Raw genomic sequence first — 15,870 nt, forward strand, 5'->3', positions numbered from 1 at the left:
GGGTACTGCTCTAACACGACTAGCACAAAGGAGGCCCTAGGCCGTAGCTAGATTCCTAGACGCCGTGGAAACCGATGGACCGGACCGCTGGCCTGATTTTGTGCTGGGGACAATCAACAGCAACAGCGTTGGTCAATTTCAATAGGTTCTTAAGAGCGGGTTGCTCTCTGTGGGGTCAAGGGAGTCAGTCCCCCCCCCCTCCCTCCACACTACCTGGAGCTTGGGTCTGGGGATAAGCAGGAGTGCCCCTCGCTCGCTGCCTCCCCCGAGTGGGGGAGTGGGAAACCGACTGAGCCCGGGCTCTGCCACGGCACCCCTGAGCCTGCCCCTGGGGTGGGGTGGGGGTGGGTTAGACCAGCTGTGAACTACTACCTTGTGGGATACTCCTGGTAGGGGGCGGAAGTGTGTGTGTGTGGGGTGGGGGGGACGACACAGCTATGTATCACTATAGGCTGGGTGCGGGAATCTAGCCATCACCACTATTATTATTATTATTTATGTTGCAGTAACAACTAGCAGTCTCCACTGAGATCTGGGCCCCCCTGTGCCCGGAGCTGTACAGCCCCCTAGTGAGCGACCGCCGCTGTTCCAAATGGCTCGGTCGTGCGTTTCCGTACGTGTTAGCACAAGGGTGGGCGTCAGGGTGGAGCTTTATTATGTAGCAGAATTTCTGTTCCCACCAACATAACTGCCCAGAAGTGTCTTGCCATGAAGCAGGCCATGAGGGTCAGTTCTTTATCTCCACCCTTCCCGCTCCAGCCCCCGCCAAGCAAACCGGCCTCACCCAAGTTGCTAGATGGGCTTGGACACACGCTTCTGGCCTGATCTTTGCACAGCGCAGCAGTCGCGTGGGATGGCGTTGGGAGCACAATTTCATCGCCGCCTGTAACGTTTTGCTGCCTCGTGGAAGGGAGCGATGGTGCACGGTGCAGCCCAGACCCGGCCCAGATCTTGGCCCTGAGCGCAGGAAACACGTGCTGTGGTGCGCTCGCCCTTCTGGAGCCCCGCCATGGCACTGCGACTGAGCAGAGAAGGGCGGGGGCCAGAACCTGGGTGGTTACTCTGCTGCTCCGAGGGTTCCAGGCCCTGCAGGAGGGGGGCACTCCAGAGCGGTGGGTGAGGAGTGGGTGAGGGTGAGGAGGCCTGGGAGGATTGTGATGATTGGAGGCTGTAGGCAGTTCTTAGTGGGACCCACTGGCTACTAGAGCTGATAGGTCCTAGTGCCTGGAGCACTTTCCTCGCCGGCCTCTCAGTCTGGCCCAGCGTGCGCCAGCAACCCCACGCGGGTGAGAGCTGCAGCGACCCCAGTGCGTTCCGTGAGAGAGACTGGAGGGAAAGGGATTCGGGCCCTGCTGTTGATGTGTATCCTGAATCCCCTGGGCTAGGGGAAGGGGGCACTCTGCGTGCAGGAGCTGGTGCTGTGGCGTAGGGGCCAGCCCTGAGTCATCTGGACGAGCGGTGCCAGGCGAGGCTGGTTCTGTCCCCTCAGTGCCCTGTGCTCCAGCCTGCCACGGTGGTGGGTGACCGAAAAGCAGAGTGTGGTAGTGAGGACTCAGGCCCCACGCTCCGTGGCAGCCAGATTCCGGGCGCTGGCCACGCTTATTGTAAGGATTTGATCAGGCTGGGTGGCTGCACTGACCATCCCTGGCTCCGGCTGGCTGCTTTCGCCTTCTCACAGAAGTTCAGTGCAGCCCGCGGGTGCTGTGCCGTAGCTACGCTGCGCCTCTAGCACCTTGGAGCAAGAGCCAGCTTGGCTTCTCGCCACCACTGAGAATCTCTCCTTTGCTTTCATCCTCCCGCAGTGGCCGAGCACAGAGTGAGCCCTGTGGCCACAGCGGCCAAGTGGTTTCCCAGCCTGGCGGCCCGCCCGCAGGCAGGTTAGAATCAGAATCATAGGAGATTAGGGTTGGAAGGGACCTCAGGAGGTCATCTAGTCCAAGCCCCTGCTCTCAACTAAATCATCCCAGCCAGGGCTTTGTCAAGCCGGGCCTTAAAAACCTCTAAGGATGGAGAGTCCACCATCTCCCTAGGTAACCCATTCCTGTGCTTCACCATCCTCCTAGTGAAATAGTGTTTCCTAATATCCAACCTAGACCTCTCCCACTGCAACTTGAGACCATTGCTCCTTGTTCTGTCATCTGCCACCACTGAGAACAGCCGAGCTCCATCCTCTTTGGACCCCCCTTTCAGGTAGTTGAAGGCTGCTATCAAATCCCCCCTCATTCTTCTCTTCTGCAGACTAAATAATCCCAGTTCCCTCAGCCTCTCCTCGTAAGTCATGTGCCTCAAGCCCCTGATCATTTTCGTTGTCCTCCGCTGGACTCTCTCCAATGTGTGCACATCCCTTCTGTAGTGTGGGGCCCAAAACACGTTCGCACTCTGGCGACTGCGCCTGGGTAACGAACATGTTCCTCTCCCTTCCGCAGATGTGGATGAATGCGCCGAAGGCAGATGTCACCAAGCCGCCGCGTGCTACAACACGCCCGGCTCCTTTTCGTGCCGCTGTAAACCAGGCTACCAAGGGGATGGCTTCCACTGCACACCTGGTAAGGGATCACGGGCTGAAGGCCTGATGCAGTGTGAACGTCAGGACTGGCCCATGCTTCTGCTGCCCATCATGTAAACGCTGCTAGCGTGGGAGGTGTGTGACTGCTCCACCGGGGGGAGGCTGTGTGCGCCCAGACTGTGGCGCCGCCCCGAGGCCCGTCCCCATTCAGCCTCCTCCCCCCAAAGCCCCACCCACACTCCGTCACCCCGTCCGCCACTCCTGCCTCTTCACCCCCTCTCCTGGCCTTCCCGGCTGCTCACCGCTCGCACGTGCCTCTTCACCCCATCCCGTGAGGCCCCCATGTGGGCAGAGCCTCCGGGGAAGAGGACGATTGGGGGCGGGGCCACGGCCAGAGTGCCCACTCTTTTGGTGGCAGCACTCTCCGAAGGCCGCGGGCCGGCTGTTTGGAGAGGCTCCGCCTCCCCTGGCCTCTTATACCCACCGCCAGGGACTGTTAGCCTTGTCTTGCTTCCCTTGTGCCGCCTGTTTGTGTACAGGAACTCCTCGCTTAACGTTGTAGTTGTTCCCAAAAAATGCGACTTTAAGTGAAACGACGTTCAGCGAATCCAATTTCCCCATAAGAATTAATGTAAACTGGGGGGTTAGTTTCCAGGGAAATTTTTTTCACCAGACAAAAGACTATACACACACACACACACACACACACACACACACACACACACACACTATAAGTTTTAAACAAACATTTTAAGACTGTGCACAGCAATGATGATTGTGAAGCATGGTTGAGGAGGTGAAGTCAGAGGGTGGAAGAGGGAGGGCTATTTCCCAGGGAATGCCTTACTGCTAAATGATGAACTAGCGCTCGGCTGAGCCCTCAAGGGTTAACACGTTGTTGTTAATGTAGCCTCACACTCTACAAGGCAGCACGGATGTAGGGGGAGGAGACAGCATGGCAGAGAGAGACATACACACACATCCCGTGTGTGTTAGAGACGTGCATTGCCCCTTTAAGTACGCTGACCCCACTCTAAGTACATTGCCTTTTTAAGTAGATCAGCAAGTTGAGACAGAAGCTGCTGCCAGGAAGCTCCCTCTGTCCTGAGCCCTGTCGTGCTCCCCCTCCCCTATGCAGATGGAGTAAGCAGGGGGGAGGGGGACACCCTGACATTAGCCCCCCTCTTTCTCTCCTCCCCCACACAGCAAGCAGGAGGCTCCCAAGAGGGCAGGAGGAGCACATGGCAGTGGGGGGAGGGACAGCTGAACTGCCGGCAATTGATAGCCTGCTGGCCGGCTGCCACACGGGTTGCTGATGGGGGGGCTACCAGTCCACCCTGGTTACTAGCCCCCACCAGCGAGCTCCAACGGGCTGCTCTTTCTGCAAGCAGTGGATAAAGCAGGCGGCTGCCAAATAACGTTATAAGGGAGCATTGGGCAACTTTAAATGAGCAGGTTCCCTAATTGGTCAGCAGCGTAACAACGAAACAGCGTTAACCGAGCCTAGTTCTCTTAGCTGAGCACACTGGCAACACGTGGACCATGCTCCCCTTTCTACTGACTGCTCCACTAGGGGATAATTGCCTACTGCTGCTACCAGAGGTGCGCCATTAGCTCAAATGGTAGAGGCCCTGCTGAAGGGCCCAGGGTCAAACCCTGCTGATGCTGGGCAGAACAATGATTGAGTACGGTACTTTAACGGGCGGATTATAATTTATAGCACCATTCACTGGCGTCTGTACATGGCCAGAGCTTATCTGCCTGGTTTGGCCAGTGTTCGCCATGGGGGCGCAATATGAAAACAAATACCCAAAACCAAATTTGCCCCTTCAAAATGTGGGCCAGTAAAGGAAACTGGATTGCAAGGTGGGGAAGGGGAGTGGCGTCTAGTGGTTAGAGCAAGGGAGCAGCAGTTTTGACTCATGGGGTCTATTCCTGACTCTGCCTCGGCCGATCAACCGACCACTCTGCGACTCAGTTTACCAGCCTATAGAAAGGGACTTATACTATTTGCCTCCCGTGCAAAGGTGCCTGAGGCTGCAGCACCGCAGTGAACGAACTGAGAGAGGCCGGAATGAAAGACTGTCCACATGGGCAGCGGGGAGACTAGTCCTCGGCCCCGCCCCTTCAGCCTGAGGCCCCACCCTTTCCACCCCTCCCCTACCTGAGCCCCCCCACCGCAACCGGAGGAGCCCCGCCCCAGCCGCCCTGAGTCCCGGCCCACCAGCCGGCCCGGAGTGCTGGCCGGCCCCGGCCCCAAGCACCGGCCCCAGCCTCCCCGAATCCCAGGCTGCCGGCCCACCCCAGCCCCTGCCCACTTCGTGGAGGGGGAGGGGGGACAGTGGAGCAGCCTGGGCTGGGGCCACAGGGGAAGAGCGGGAGGCAGGAGGGGGTCTCGGCGTGGGGCATGGGCGGGGCCACGCCTGCTTGGGGAGACGTGGCCTCCCCTGGCCTGGGATACCCGCCGCCCGTGGCTGTCCACGTGTGTTTGATTTTACCTCGGCGTAACCCCTGTTTTGTTGCTGTGTCTGCTGCTCACTGTCGCGTGCCTGCGGGCAGAAACCGCCCATCGCCTGACGCCGTGTGAACAGGAGCGCCTCTATCCACAGCCCGCCCATGGGCTTCGAGGGGTTTCGGCCCACCCGGGGCTGCACAGACCCCAGTGCGACGACGAGGGGAACTACAGGCCGCTACAGTGCCACAGCAGCACCGGCTTTTGCTGGTGTGTGGATGGAGCCGGGCAGGAGATCGCTGGGAGCAGACGCTCACCGGGCAGCGCCCCGCCGCGCTGCAGGACATCAGGTGAGTGAGCCCTGCCCTCCTGAGGCTGCCGTGGGAACTGCCGTGGGCTGCCGTCGGCCCTTCGCTGATCGAACACAGGTATCCATGAACCCTGCTTTTCCTCATGCACAGCCAGTGTAAAATGCACCCGAGTTCCTGAGTGCTACATAGCCCCTGCCCTGGGCACCTCCACCTGCCCCACGGGGCGTGGAAATGGGAGATGGAGCTGTGGGTAGATGAGCCCTTGCGTTGAGGCTTTGAACCCTGTTCCTTCCCCCTCCGCCACACACACTTGCTGGCAGTGGGGCCAGGGCACTGGATTGGGCTCCAGGTGCCGTGGAGTCTATTTCCAGCTCTGCCAGTGAGCTGGCGTAAGTCACTTTGCCACTTTAGATTGGAAGCTCTCTGGGGCAGGGACGGTCTCGCCCTAGGTATTTGTACAGCGCCTAGCACACTGGAGCCTCTACTTGCTGTTGTCATGATACACCAGAGCTGTGGGTGCACCGCACCTCTCAGCATCAGGCCCATAGCAGCAGGTGTATTAAGGTCCCTCTGATGAGCACGAACATAGCTTGTTACTAATCTGCCTGCTGAGTAAGGCAAAGTACATGGGGCAGGTGTTAGGTTCACTCCCTCTGGGGCGCCTGACATTGGCCACTGTTGGTAGACAGGATGCTGGGCTGGATGGACCTTTGGTCTGCCCCAGTACGGCCGTTCTTATGTTCTTAGGGCTTGTCCCATGATGGAACAAGCGCGCGCACACACGCGCACACACACACACACACACACACACACACACCCGCCCTGCTGCAGGCCAAGCAGGCTGGAGGCACTGCGGCACCTGACTCCCGTTGAAATCTCTGGACGTTAAGCACCTAAATCCCTTGCAGGCACTGAGCCTCACCCCCTGCTGCTTTGGGGGAGGAAAATGGTCCCTGAGAAGCTTCCCAAATCAATGTGACCTTTTCTGTTTCGTCTCCCCTGAGAGCTCCCAGCCCCACAAATCAGCCTTTTCTCGTACCTGACCCTGAGCTGAAGGCAAAGGCACTTCCTAGGGAGGCTGTGAGATGCCCAGTGCTCACGCCGGGGGTCAGGGCTGCATTGCTACAAAAGGGATTTATTTCTCCATTCTCCCTTCCGCTCCCGTCCCATCGCCGTGCTCGCTGGCTGGGTCTATTTTGCCCTTCTGGGCACACGATCAGGGGTGGCTCAGCTTAAGAGCAGCGTCCCCCATTTCCAAATAGCACTGAGCTCGGTGGTGCCAAGAGCTGTTGGAACAGAAACCACCCCCCTCTAGCAGTAAGGTTATAGCCTTTGCTTAGGAAAGTCTTTAAGCAAGAGTTCCCACTGGGTTCTGTATGAAACAGGCGGACGTTCTCCAGGGCTTATCATTGGCTCAGACAGTTTCCAGGGCCCGGAGCCAAATAGCCCATTCCTGTAATTGACCCTGCTTCTCTCCTCATCTTCGCTTTACTGTAGTAAATGCCACCAGCTCTTTTAATGGAGACTGATTGGCATTGGCCTGGTTCGAATGAGCTGGGCTGGGAACAACGGGTAACTCCTTAAAGGGACACCATCCCATTGAAAGCTATTCTAAACCAGCCCGAGCGTGCGTTAGCTGCCTGCACGTTTTCCATTCAGATCTATAGGCTGTTCTATTTGAATTATTTGGGGCGCTAACGTTTTTTTTAGCGTCATTGATGGGCCTGGTGCCGGAAAACCGGCGAGCCTTGCAAGGTGGAGCTTGTGCTTAGGGCTTGGGCGTGTTGTAAGCAGATTCTGGCCGTGCTCCCATCAGAACCTCTCACCCTTCGCTGTAGAGCCCACCCAGAGACCGCAGACCATGTGTGAACGCTGGCGGCAAAGCCTCCTGGAGCACTACGGTGGCAGGCCACGCGAAGACCAGTACGTACCCCAGTGTGATGCTCTGGGCAACTTTAACCCACTGCAGTGCCATGGCAACAGTGGCTATTGTTGGTGCGTGGATGAAAGTGGCAGAGAGGTTCAAGGAACGAGATCGGAACCTGGCGTTCCCCCGCCGTGTGAGTACACAGTGATTTGCTGGAGAGGAACTGGGTATGAAACAAAAGGCTTGTTAGGGTGAGGGGAAACGGTCACGCTGCTAGACTAATGCTCAGAGATTCACAGCCAAGGGTCTGTACACAGAGGATATAACTAATTAGGGTCCTGATCCTGCAATGGGATCCAGATGTCTGTGCAGCTCCAAGTGCAAGATCAGGCCCTAAATCAATACACAAGAAGCTGAATTGTAATCCATCTCGCCCCGATTCCAGTGCGGTAGATTTCAAAAGGGTGGGAGCGGAGGAAGAACTCGGTGCAGCTTGAAAGCTGGTCTCTCTCTCACCAAGAGAAGTGGGTCCAATAAAAGATATGACGTCACCCACCTTGTCTCTCTGCATGTGTGTGCACTTGCCCACACACAGTCTTAGAGCTGGGTGGAAAATTCCCATCCAAAGTTTTGACAAAAAAATGGTGGTGGAGCGAGGGGCAAAAGAGATTATACACCTCCCCACCCCCCCACACATACTTTTCCAACTTGAACTCTGGTCAGAACACCTGATCTTCCCCTTCGAGAGGTCACTGCACCTTTAAAGTCTCTCCACGCGAGGTCAGGCAGGAATGTAATCTTTGTGTTTGACTGACAGGTCTCCCCAGCCTTGCTCCTCCCACTGTCCAGCCCTCTCCGCGTCCTGATGTGACTCCGCCGGCTGCGGGCACCTTCCTGCTGTATGCTCAGGGACAGCAAATCGGCTATTTACCGCTGAACGGCACAAGGCTTCAGAAAGAGATGGCAAAGACCCTGCTCTCACTGCATGTAAAGTATCTTCTTCAGAATGCGTTGCGTCTAGCAGCCCAGGGTTTAAAGGGTGCACCGTATGTAGTGACAAGTCTATATAGAGTCTTTGCCTTGGGAGATGAGCTGTCTGTATAAGGAACGTATATGTATGTAACACCAGTGCTTGGGTGGGGTGGGGGGGAATTAAATAAGTTAAAAACAGACCCAGCTCTCTTGCCAAAACTGTAGCAGGCTAATCAATCGCGCCTAGCCCCCACCAGAGGGAGACAGAGCACGACACCAGGCGGACATGGCTTATACACTCCACCTGGCCAGGGAAACACATCTTGAGCTTGAGGTTTCCCAGTTCAGTTCCCTGTACAGGCCACCACTTGTCTTACCACGCCCCGGCTGCGTTGTCAGAGCCGGGACTGAACCTCTGGCTTTGAATGTATGTGCTGCTACTTCCTGAGTTGGTTTGAGCATAGGCCTGCTAAACCCAAGGTTGTGAGTTCAATCCTTGAGGGGGCCATTTAGGGATCTGGGGCAAAAATCTGTCTGGGGATTGGCCCTGCTTTGAGCAGGGGGTTGGACTAGATGACCTCCTGAGGTCCCTTCCAACCCTGACATTCTATGAGTTGAAAGACTCAGGTCTTGTAGACAAGGCTGTAGTAGACTCATCGACCTTGATGTGGCACAGCCCCCACTGGAGGGGGACAAAGCACCTCACCCAGTGGGCATGGCTTGCGTATCAGGATAATATTTTCAGTTTTGTCGTCTCTCTTCTCTTTCTCCAGACGATAAAATAAAATGGGACTCGGAGGTGGTGTGGTTTTCGGGCTAAGTAGGAGATTGAATCATTAGTATAGTTGAGAGCAGAGGGTAATGTCCTATCGAGCTTTTGCTTCAGATACTCCATTGAGAAAGTCTTTGAACCTTTGAACCTTCCCACAGCCCCTTCTCCTTTTATATCTTTTCTCCCTCCCCCGCCCCCACTTTCCCCCCATTAGAGACGAGCCACTTATTCAATCATCTCAAAAGGGACCAAACAGGCCAAGAGAATTGGGGCATGACCATCAAATCTATATCGGGAGGAGGGGGGAAATGTACTTAAATTGTGAAATATTCCCTCCTGAAAGTTTGAAGGTCATTACATGTGTTGGCTACAATCTTGTACAAGTCTCTGCTTGATCCCGGAGGTTTTTCTAAAGCCCAGCTGGAGACAGACATGTGCCTGGGACATCTGTCTTAAATAAGAATTCCCAAAGATTTCAGTACAAACTCCTAGGCCGTGCAACTAACAAAATCTGGACAGTAACACACCAGTGCTTCAGAACAGAAGGAAGTGCTTCTCCATTCGTCCAGCTTGAGTATTTCATACCAAACAAAAGTCAGACGGATCGAGCGGTTCAAATTCTCTGGTGGCTGAAACACAACTCAAGTCGGTAGAACTGCAGCCGCTTACAGCAGCACTAGGGTCACCAGATGACAAGAACAAAATATCAAGACACAGTGGGGGCGCCGCCGAAGCAAAAAAAAGAAAGAAAGAGTGCAAAATATCGGGACAAATGGTGTCCCGACCATACGTTGGTCGGGACCTGGGACAAACAACTAAATCTCGGGACAGTCCCGGTTTTATTGGGACGTCTGGTCACCCTAAGCAGCACCGAATTGGGCCCAGCTGGTTGAATTAAAATACAACCACCCGTTTGGAACTTTGATGTCTTTCAAGCTTATTCCCGCATACAGAAAGTTTGATCATTTTAACCAAATTGTACCCAAAGGGACAAACCTCAAACTATGGCTAGATTGCCTGAGTCAACTCTGCCTCCCATCGTAAAGATCTTTGCAGTGGAGGGGAATAAGTTTAAAAAAACAAACAAAAAAAAGACATATATTTTAAATCCCTACAGGGTTCCATAGTGGTTGGACTAGATTATGATTGTCGGGAAAAAATGGTCTATTGGACAGACGTTGCTGGTCGGACAGTTAACCGAGCAAGTTTAGAACCAGGGGCTGAACCTGAAACCATTATTAACTCAGGTAAATCACCATTTCCTTTGGATTGAATATGGCTGGTTTGAATAGAGACATTGAAGCTGCTGTCCACATAGCAGAATCACAGTGGGGCTGGGAAGGAGGAATTTTTGAGCTCTAATCACAGCTTTGACGTGGTCGCTCTCAATAACCTTTGGCAAGCCATTATCTGCCTGGCTTTCCCCATTAGGCATCACAAATTATGATCGATTCGGGGGAGGAGAGCTAGATGGAACAACAGGGATAATAGTAAACCACCCGACGGGGTACAGGGAGGATTAATTACGATATTACAAAATGTAAAGTACTACTGTAGAACCTCAGAGTTACGAACACCAGAGTTACAAACTGACCAGTCAACCACACACCTCGTTTGGAAGCAGAAGCATGCAGTCAGCCAGCAGCAGAGATGCGGGGAGGGAAGCAAATACAGTACAGTGCTGTGTTAAATGTAAACTACTAAAAAAATCAAGGGAAAGCAGCATTTTTCTTCTGCCCAGTAGTTTCAAAGCTGTATTAAGTCAATGTTCAGTTGTAAATTTTTGAAAGAACAACCAGAACATTTTGTTCAGAGTTACGAACATTTCAGAGTTACAACCTCCATTCTGGAGGTGTTCATTACCCTGAGGTTCTACTGTACGTAAATACCAAGTCTGATCACAAAATACTCCCTTGCCCATATACTGACAGTGGTTCTCTTTTCACTTCCTTCCAGGCCTGATGAGTCCCGAAGGACTCACCATCGACCACTTCCGCAGAACCATGTTTTGGACAGATAGCGGCCTGGACAAAATTGAGCGTGCAAGATTGGATGGTTCAGAGCGGCGAGTTCTGTTTGATACAGACCTTGTGAATCCTCGTGCAATTGCTGTGGACGCAATTAGAGGGTAAATGGCAGCACAGCACCCATGCTGTAAAAGGCGGTATTCTTACAGACCTTTGTGTCGTTATGTTCGTATGGTGGGTTGGACTGAAATGAGATTCACCCACAGGGCAACTGACTACAATGCTGGACCTAGGAGCTGCATTTTCCGTGTTAAAAGTCAGACCCATAATTCACCACTAGCACCATTCCAATAGTGGGAGCTGTAGTGTAAACAGGTCTCACAACAGGGTTAGACAAACCTGCTAGTAAGTACATTGGCATCCTGGCTACCCCATTGGAAAAGCACTGGTGAATAAGTGAACTGAATTTTCCTCATGTGCATGCTGCCCCCTACAGTCATTTATTAATCAGTCACTGGCCTGAGACAAAACTCTTCTTGCTCTGAGTAAATGCTACCGGCTGCAAAGCAAGTAATAGTGGTAATATCTGGCGTGATAGACATTTCGCTCTCGTGTGCACACGCTCCAGATAGTTATTTCCTTAAGGGTGTGTAGGAAGGAAGCTCTCAAGATCAGAGTGTGAAACACTTTTACCCTCCTATTTACTAATTTAATATTTGGCTAAATTTACCAGTTATATGCAGTGTTCAGATTTAAAATATCATTGAAAGGGTTTGAATCTTGTGCAAATTTGGAACACTTTTTTATGAAGAGTGCTTATAACACCCCATGTTCGTACATTTGCTGTCTAGAAAGTTAATGGGACTGGCCCTAATTACAGAAGAATAGCTTCAATCTAATCGTTGCAAATGACTTGTTGTAAAAACACATTCGGAGCTTGTTCAGCTTTCCTTTTAGGGAATGTCACATCCGCTAATGATCTGTTCCATAAAGCAGACCGAGAGGTCTGGGACTTTTCTGATCGTTCTTGCAATTCTGTTTTTTTAAATTGGTTCACCCACTGTGAATCTTTACTGTGGTTTGTTAATTGACTCCCCCACAGCAACCTTTACTGGACTGACTGGAATCGTGAAGCACCTAAAATTGAAACCTCAACCGTAGATGGAGCTAACAGAAGGATTCTGGTGAATAAAGACATCGGCTTACCAAATGGCTTGACTTTTGACCCTTTCTCCAAACTGATTTGCTGGGCAGACGCAGGTAACTTAAGCTAATACAGATTGAAACATAGCACATCTATAAAAATTCTCCATACACTTCCCATCATCCCCCTTATAAAAAACAAACAGGGAGTGGACTTTTTCACACATTGCCTGTCTAAACATGACAAATTTTAGATTGAAAGGCAAAAAATACTTTACTGACTTCTGAATATAATAAGGTGGGCTTGCTGAAGCTGTGTAATGTTATTTTCTGTTAAGTGGGTTAGCTGGCCTCTATCAGCTAAAACATTGTGGACGATTTTCCTCTACCCCACGTTAGGTTTATGTATGTGAATGAAGTGTGGATGTCTTCAGAGGTTAAGTGGGCGTTGGGCAGACAGGCTTTAGAGCCACCGGCAGAGGGTAGTATAGACCAAAGGCTTTCAACTTCAAGCAGTAGAATGCAGAAGAGACTGTAACTCGACCTGGATAGGAAATTTTTGTTTTTAAAGGAAAGGTGAAATAATTTAACTTCTAAAATTGGGATGCCTGTATATAGTTTCTAAAAAAAGTGTTCCTTATTTGGATTTCTCCGCAATTCTTTTGCAGATGGTTTTGACTGTCATGAATATTAATGTGGAATTGTAACATTTAACACACAACAGCTAGTACTTCATCACAAGAATGTATTGGCTGCTATACACAGATGGACATTTTCTGTACTATACAGCATCGAAGGAGAACGCATGTGTAGCTGCATTTTGGACTGAGATATGTTTAGGACTAAGTTTAGAATCCACATGGGTCTTTCAGTGACTACTGTATATATGACACAGATTGAAGAACTGAGCCTCTGTACAGAGGCACATAGACAAAAATAAAGTACCGTATATACTCATTCATTAGCCCATTTGTTTATAAGCCGACTCCCCCAAGATGAATAGGTAAAAATAGCAAAAACTGTATCATCCTTTCATAAGCCGACCCTGTATTTCAGGGGGTGCCAAACTTTGGCTCCCAGCCCATCAGGGTAAGTTGCTAGCGGGCCAGGACGTTTTATTTACCTGGAGTGTTCGCAGGCACGGAGCCCCTCAGCTCCCAGTGGCTGTGGTTTGCAGTTCCCAGCCAATAGGAGTTGTGGGAAGGGGCATGGGCTGAGGGACATGCTGGCCACCACGTCCCGCAGCTCCCATGGGCTGGGAACAGCGAAGTGGGGCCAGTGGGAGCTGAGGGGCTCCGGGCCTGCGAACACTCCAGGCAAACAAAATGACAAAGTATTAGATATTCAATTCAATAGAGCTTAAAATCATCAAATTTTGGTGTAGAGCCGTTGATAAGCCGACCCCTGCTCTTTAATGCTTATGAACAAGTATATATAGAAATTGCTTTCCTTTACATCCCTATAGTGGATTGAGCAGAGGTGCATGCATACCTGCCCAGTCAAACTGGGAATTCCATTTCAGTCTCTATACTCCCACTATAGAACCAATTCCTCTAGGGTAAAGAAAACACCCTAGAAAACCAAAATTCTAGTTATCCTCCATTATGTGGATTTTCACATTCTTTAGAAGGAAGGGACCTAGGATACAAGTTCACTCATCAGGACTGTTCTGATCATCATTAGGCCACAATATGCTGTGGCCTACTAGCCTGAGTAAAATTCCATGGAAAATACACTATTTCTTGCCTGATTAAATGTTTTATTTGTAAAAGGTACCAAGAAGCTGGAGTGCACGTTACCAGATGGAACAGGAAGGCGTGTCATTCAGAATAACCTCAACTACCCCTTCAGCATTGTTAGTTATGCCAATCACTTTTATCACACTGACTGGAGAAGGTAGGCTAGTAACTATTACACCATGCCAGCATGTCATCTTTAAGCAGCAATCCAGCCTATTGTATTATTGACAGTTATGGGGTGGTTTGGGGGTTTTCTGTTCCATAGCAGTTAACATTATTCAGTGTAGGCTGAATAATGTTAACTCACAAAAATATCAAGTTCTTGTTTTCCAAGTTTCCTTGGTACTAGAGACAGCTAAAATTCAGTTGAAAACCCCTAAGTGAAATTAATATACAAGTTAGTCACTTTCACAGAAACCATCTGTGTCAAATACACTGCAAAATCAACCCCATGTTCCTCAAGCCAGTTCTGTTTAGTAGTCCTGTCAATGGAGGCCTAAATGTAATATGCACTTTGCATTAAAAGCAGTGTACAAATGGTATATAATTATTTTAAAAGAACCTACCCCCAGCTTTCACATTATCTGTGCAAAAACAAACAAACAAAAAAAATCATCTATGAATGGTGCTACAACTATATTTTTATAAAACTAGTGCCATTATGCTTTTTTTTTTTTTTTTTTTTTTAAATAAAGTAAAAAGCTTGACTCCCTTTTCCAAACATGCCCCATACCAAAGGCCCTCTTCCTGTTCCTTCTACCCACTCCAAAAAACCCTTATAGTGACAGTGCTGGCAACAAGGAACCAGTCCTGACCTCATTGCAGGCATTCATGCAATCCCATTACATTATTTTCAATTTAAACCTGTACGTCTTTTCCAAATGTTCAGTGACACAGACAGTTGGGAGGCAATACCGCCTCCTTGGAAAGGCCCCTTAGTGATTCTGCCCTGGGCTGATTAAAATAATAACACTAACACAACGAATCGTCTTGATGCAGTGAGGTTCTCCGGCCTGTGTTATGCAGGAGGTCAGAATAAATTATAATGGTTCTGTGTGTCTTAAATTCTGTGAACATAAATCCTCTTTCAGGAGTAGTTCTATTTCTGTGGGAAACTAAAGCATTTCTCACTTTTGTTAATAGGGATGGTGTTATAGCTGTGAATAAAGACAATGGCTTCCTTACGGATGAGTATCTTCCAGAGCAGAGATCACATCTCTATGGAATAACTGCAGTTTACCCATACTGCCCAGGAGGTAAAGTCCATCTTGTTTAGTGTAGACCAGCTATTTGCCAATATGTAAATTTCACTGTATTAACAGGAACTTTAATCTATTTCCTCTCGCTCTCTGCAGCAAGAAAATAATCAGCTACTTCAAGTAAAAAAAGTTCAATCTTTACACCTGGAGGAAGAATTCCAGACCCAGAAAATGATCACCACATACAGTTGAGGGGAAGAAAGTCTGCAAAAAAGAGGCCATTGATATTTACTGAAGATAATGAAGTGATCTATTTTAGTACAAAAGATTATCAAGTATTTTTTAAGTTATACCTCAATCTTTACTACTGTATTTTTTTAAAAAGACATTTTGATATATTGCAAGAAAATATAATGGCTCTGGGAATACTATGCCATTACTCTAATTTTTGCTTATGTAAGCAATTTTTAAAAAAAGTCTTAATGTAACTTTCTTAATCCATTGTTTTATTGTATGGGAAGGAATTAAAACACAAATCGACAATCTGACCAATAGGTTCTTTTTTAGCTAAAAAGTTAAATGTGTATGGAAAGATTTTAATGCAATGTCTTACCTGGGTCAATTAATCTACAGCCCTGATTTTGAGTATTTAGGAAATTATGCCAAACTGTCATGGGAAATGGCAAATGCATTAAAGATTTTCCAACATACAGTTCTAGATATATCTTTCCCTCTGCCTCAATGCATGTCTTTTAGTATTTATATTAGAATATGCTAACTTGATGGTCCTTAAGTGCCTCCAGAGAACTACCCATTACTGACCAATACATGTTCGTAAATACCTGTTAAACTGTAATGTCTCACTTTTTCTAGGTTACTTCAGTAATAAATAAAGCGTTTGTTTTGAATTTTCCATATGACCTAGTTTTTAAATGTTTTTGT

At 49.8% G+C, this 15,870-nt stretch overlaps 1 protein-coding gene across 1 annotated transcript in view; it reads left to right on the top strand.

Annotated features, from left to right (window-relative positions):
• NID2 (nidogen 2) overlaps positions 1-15,841 on the top strand; it is a 52,864-nt gene extending 37,023 nt beyond the window's left edge. The window contains exons 12-21 of the mRNA XM_065593942.1: positions 2,427-2,546; positions 5,066-5,308; positions 7,108-7,329; positions 7,954-8,123; positions 9,998-10,127; positions 10,837-11,008; positions 11,950-12,107; positions 13,763-13,886; positions 14,873-14,985; positions 15,085-15,841. Of these exons, the coding sequence (XP_065450014.1) occupies positions 2,427-2,546; positions 5,066-5,308; positions 7,108-7,329; positions 7,954-8,123; positions 9,998-10,127; positions 10,837-11,008; positions 11,950-12,107; positions 13,763-13,886; positions 14,873-14,985; positions 15,085-15,095 (1,463 nt within the window). The 3' untranslated portion in view covers positions 15,096-15,841. The remainder of the gene's footprint in view (positions 1-2,426; positions 2,547-5,065; positions 5,309-7,107; positions 7,330-7,953; positions 8,124-9,997; positions 10,128-10,836; positions 11,009-11,949; positions 12,108-13,762; positions 13,887-14,872; positions 14,986-15,084) is intronic.
• The last annotated feature ends 29 nt before the right edge of the window (positions 15,842-15,870 follow it).

This window comes from Chrysemys picta, chromosome 4, assembly GCF_011386835.1.
Source record: "Chrysemys picta bellii isolate R12L10 chromosome 4, ASM1138683v2, whole genome shotgun sequence".
Lineage (NCBI taxonomy): Eukaryota > Metazoa > Chordata > Testudines > Emydidae > Chrysemys > Chrysemys picta.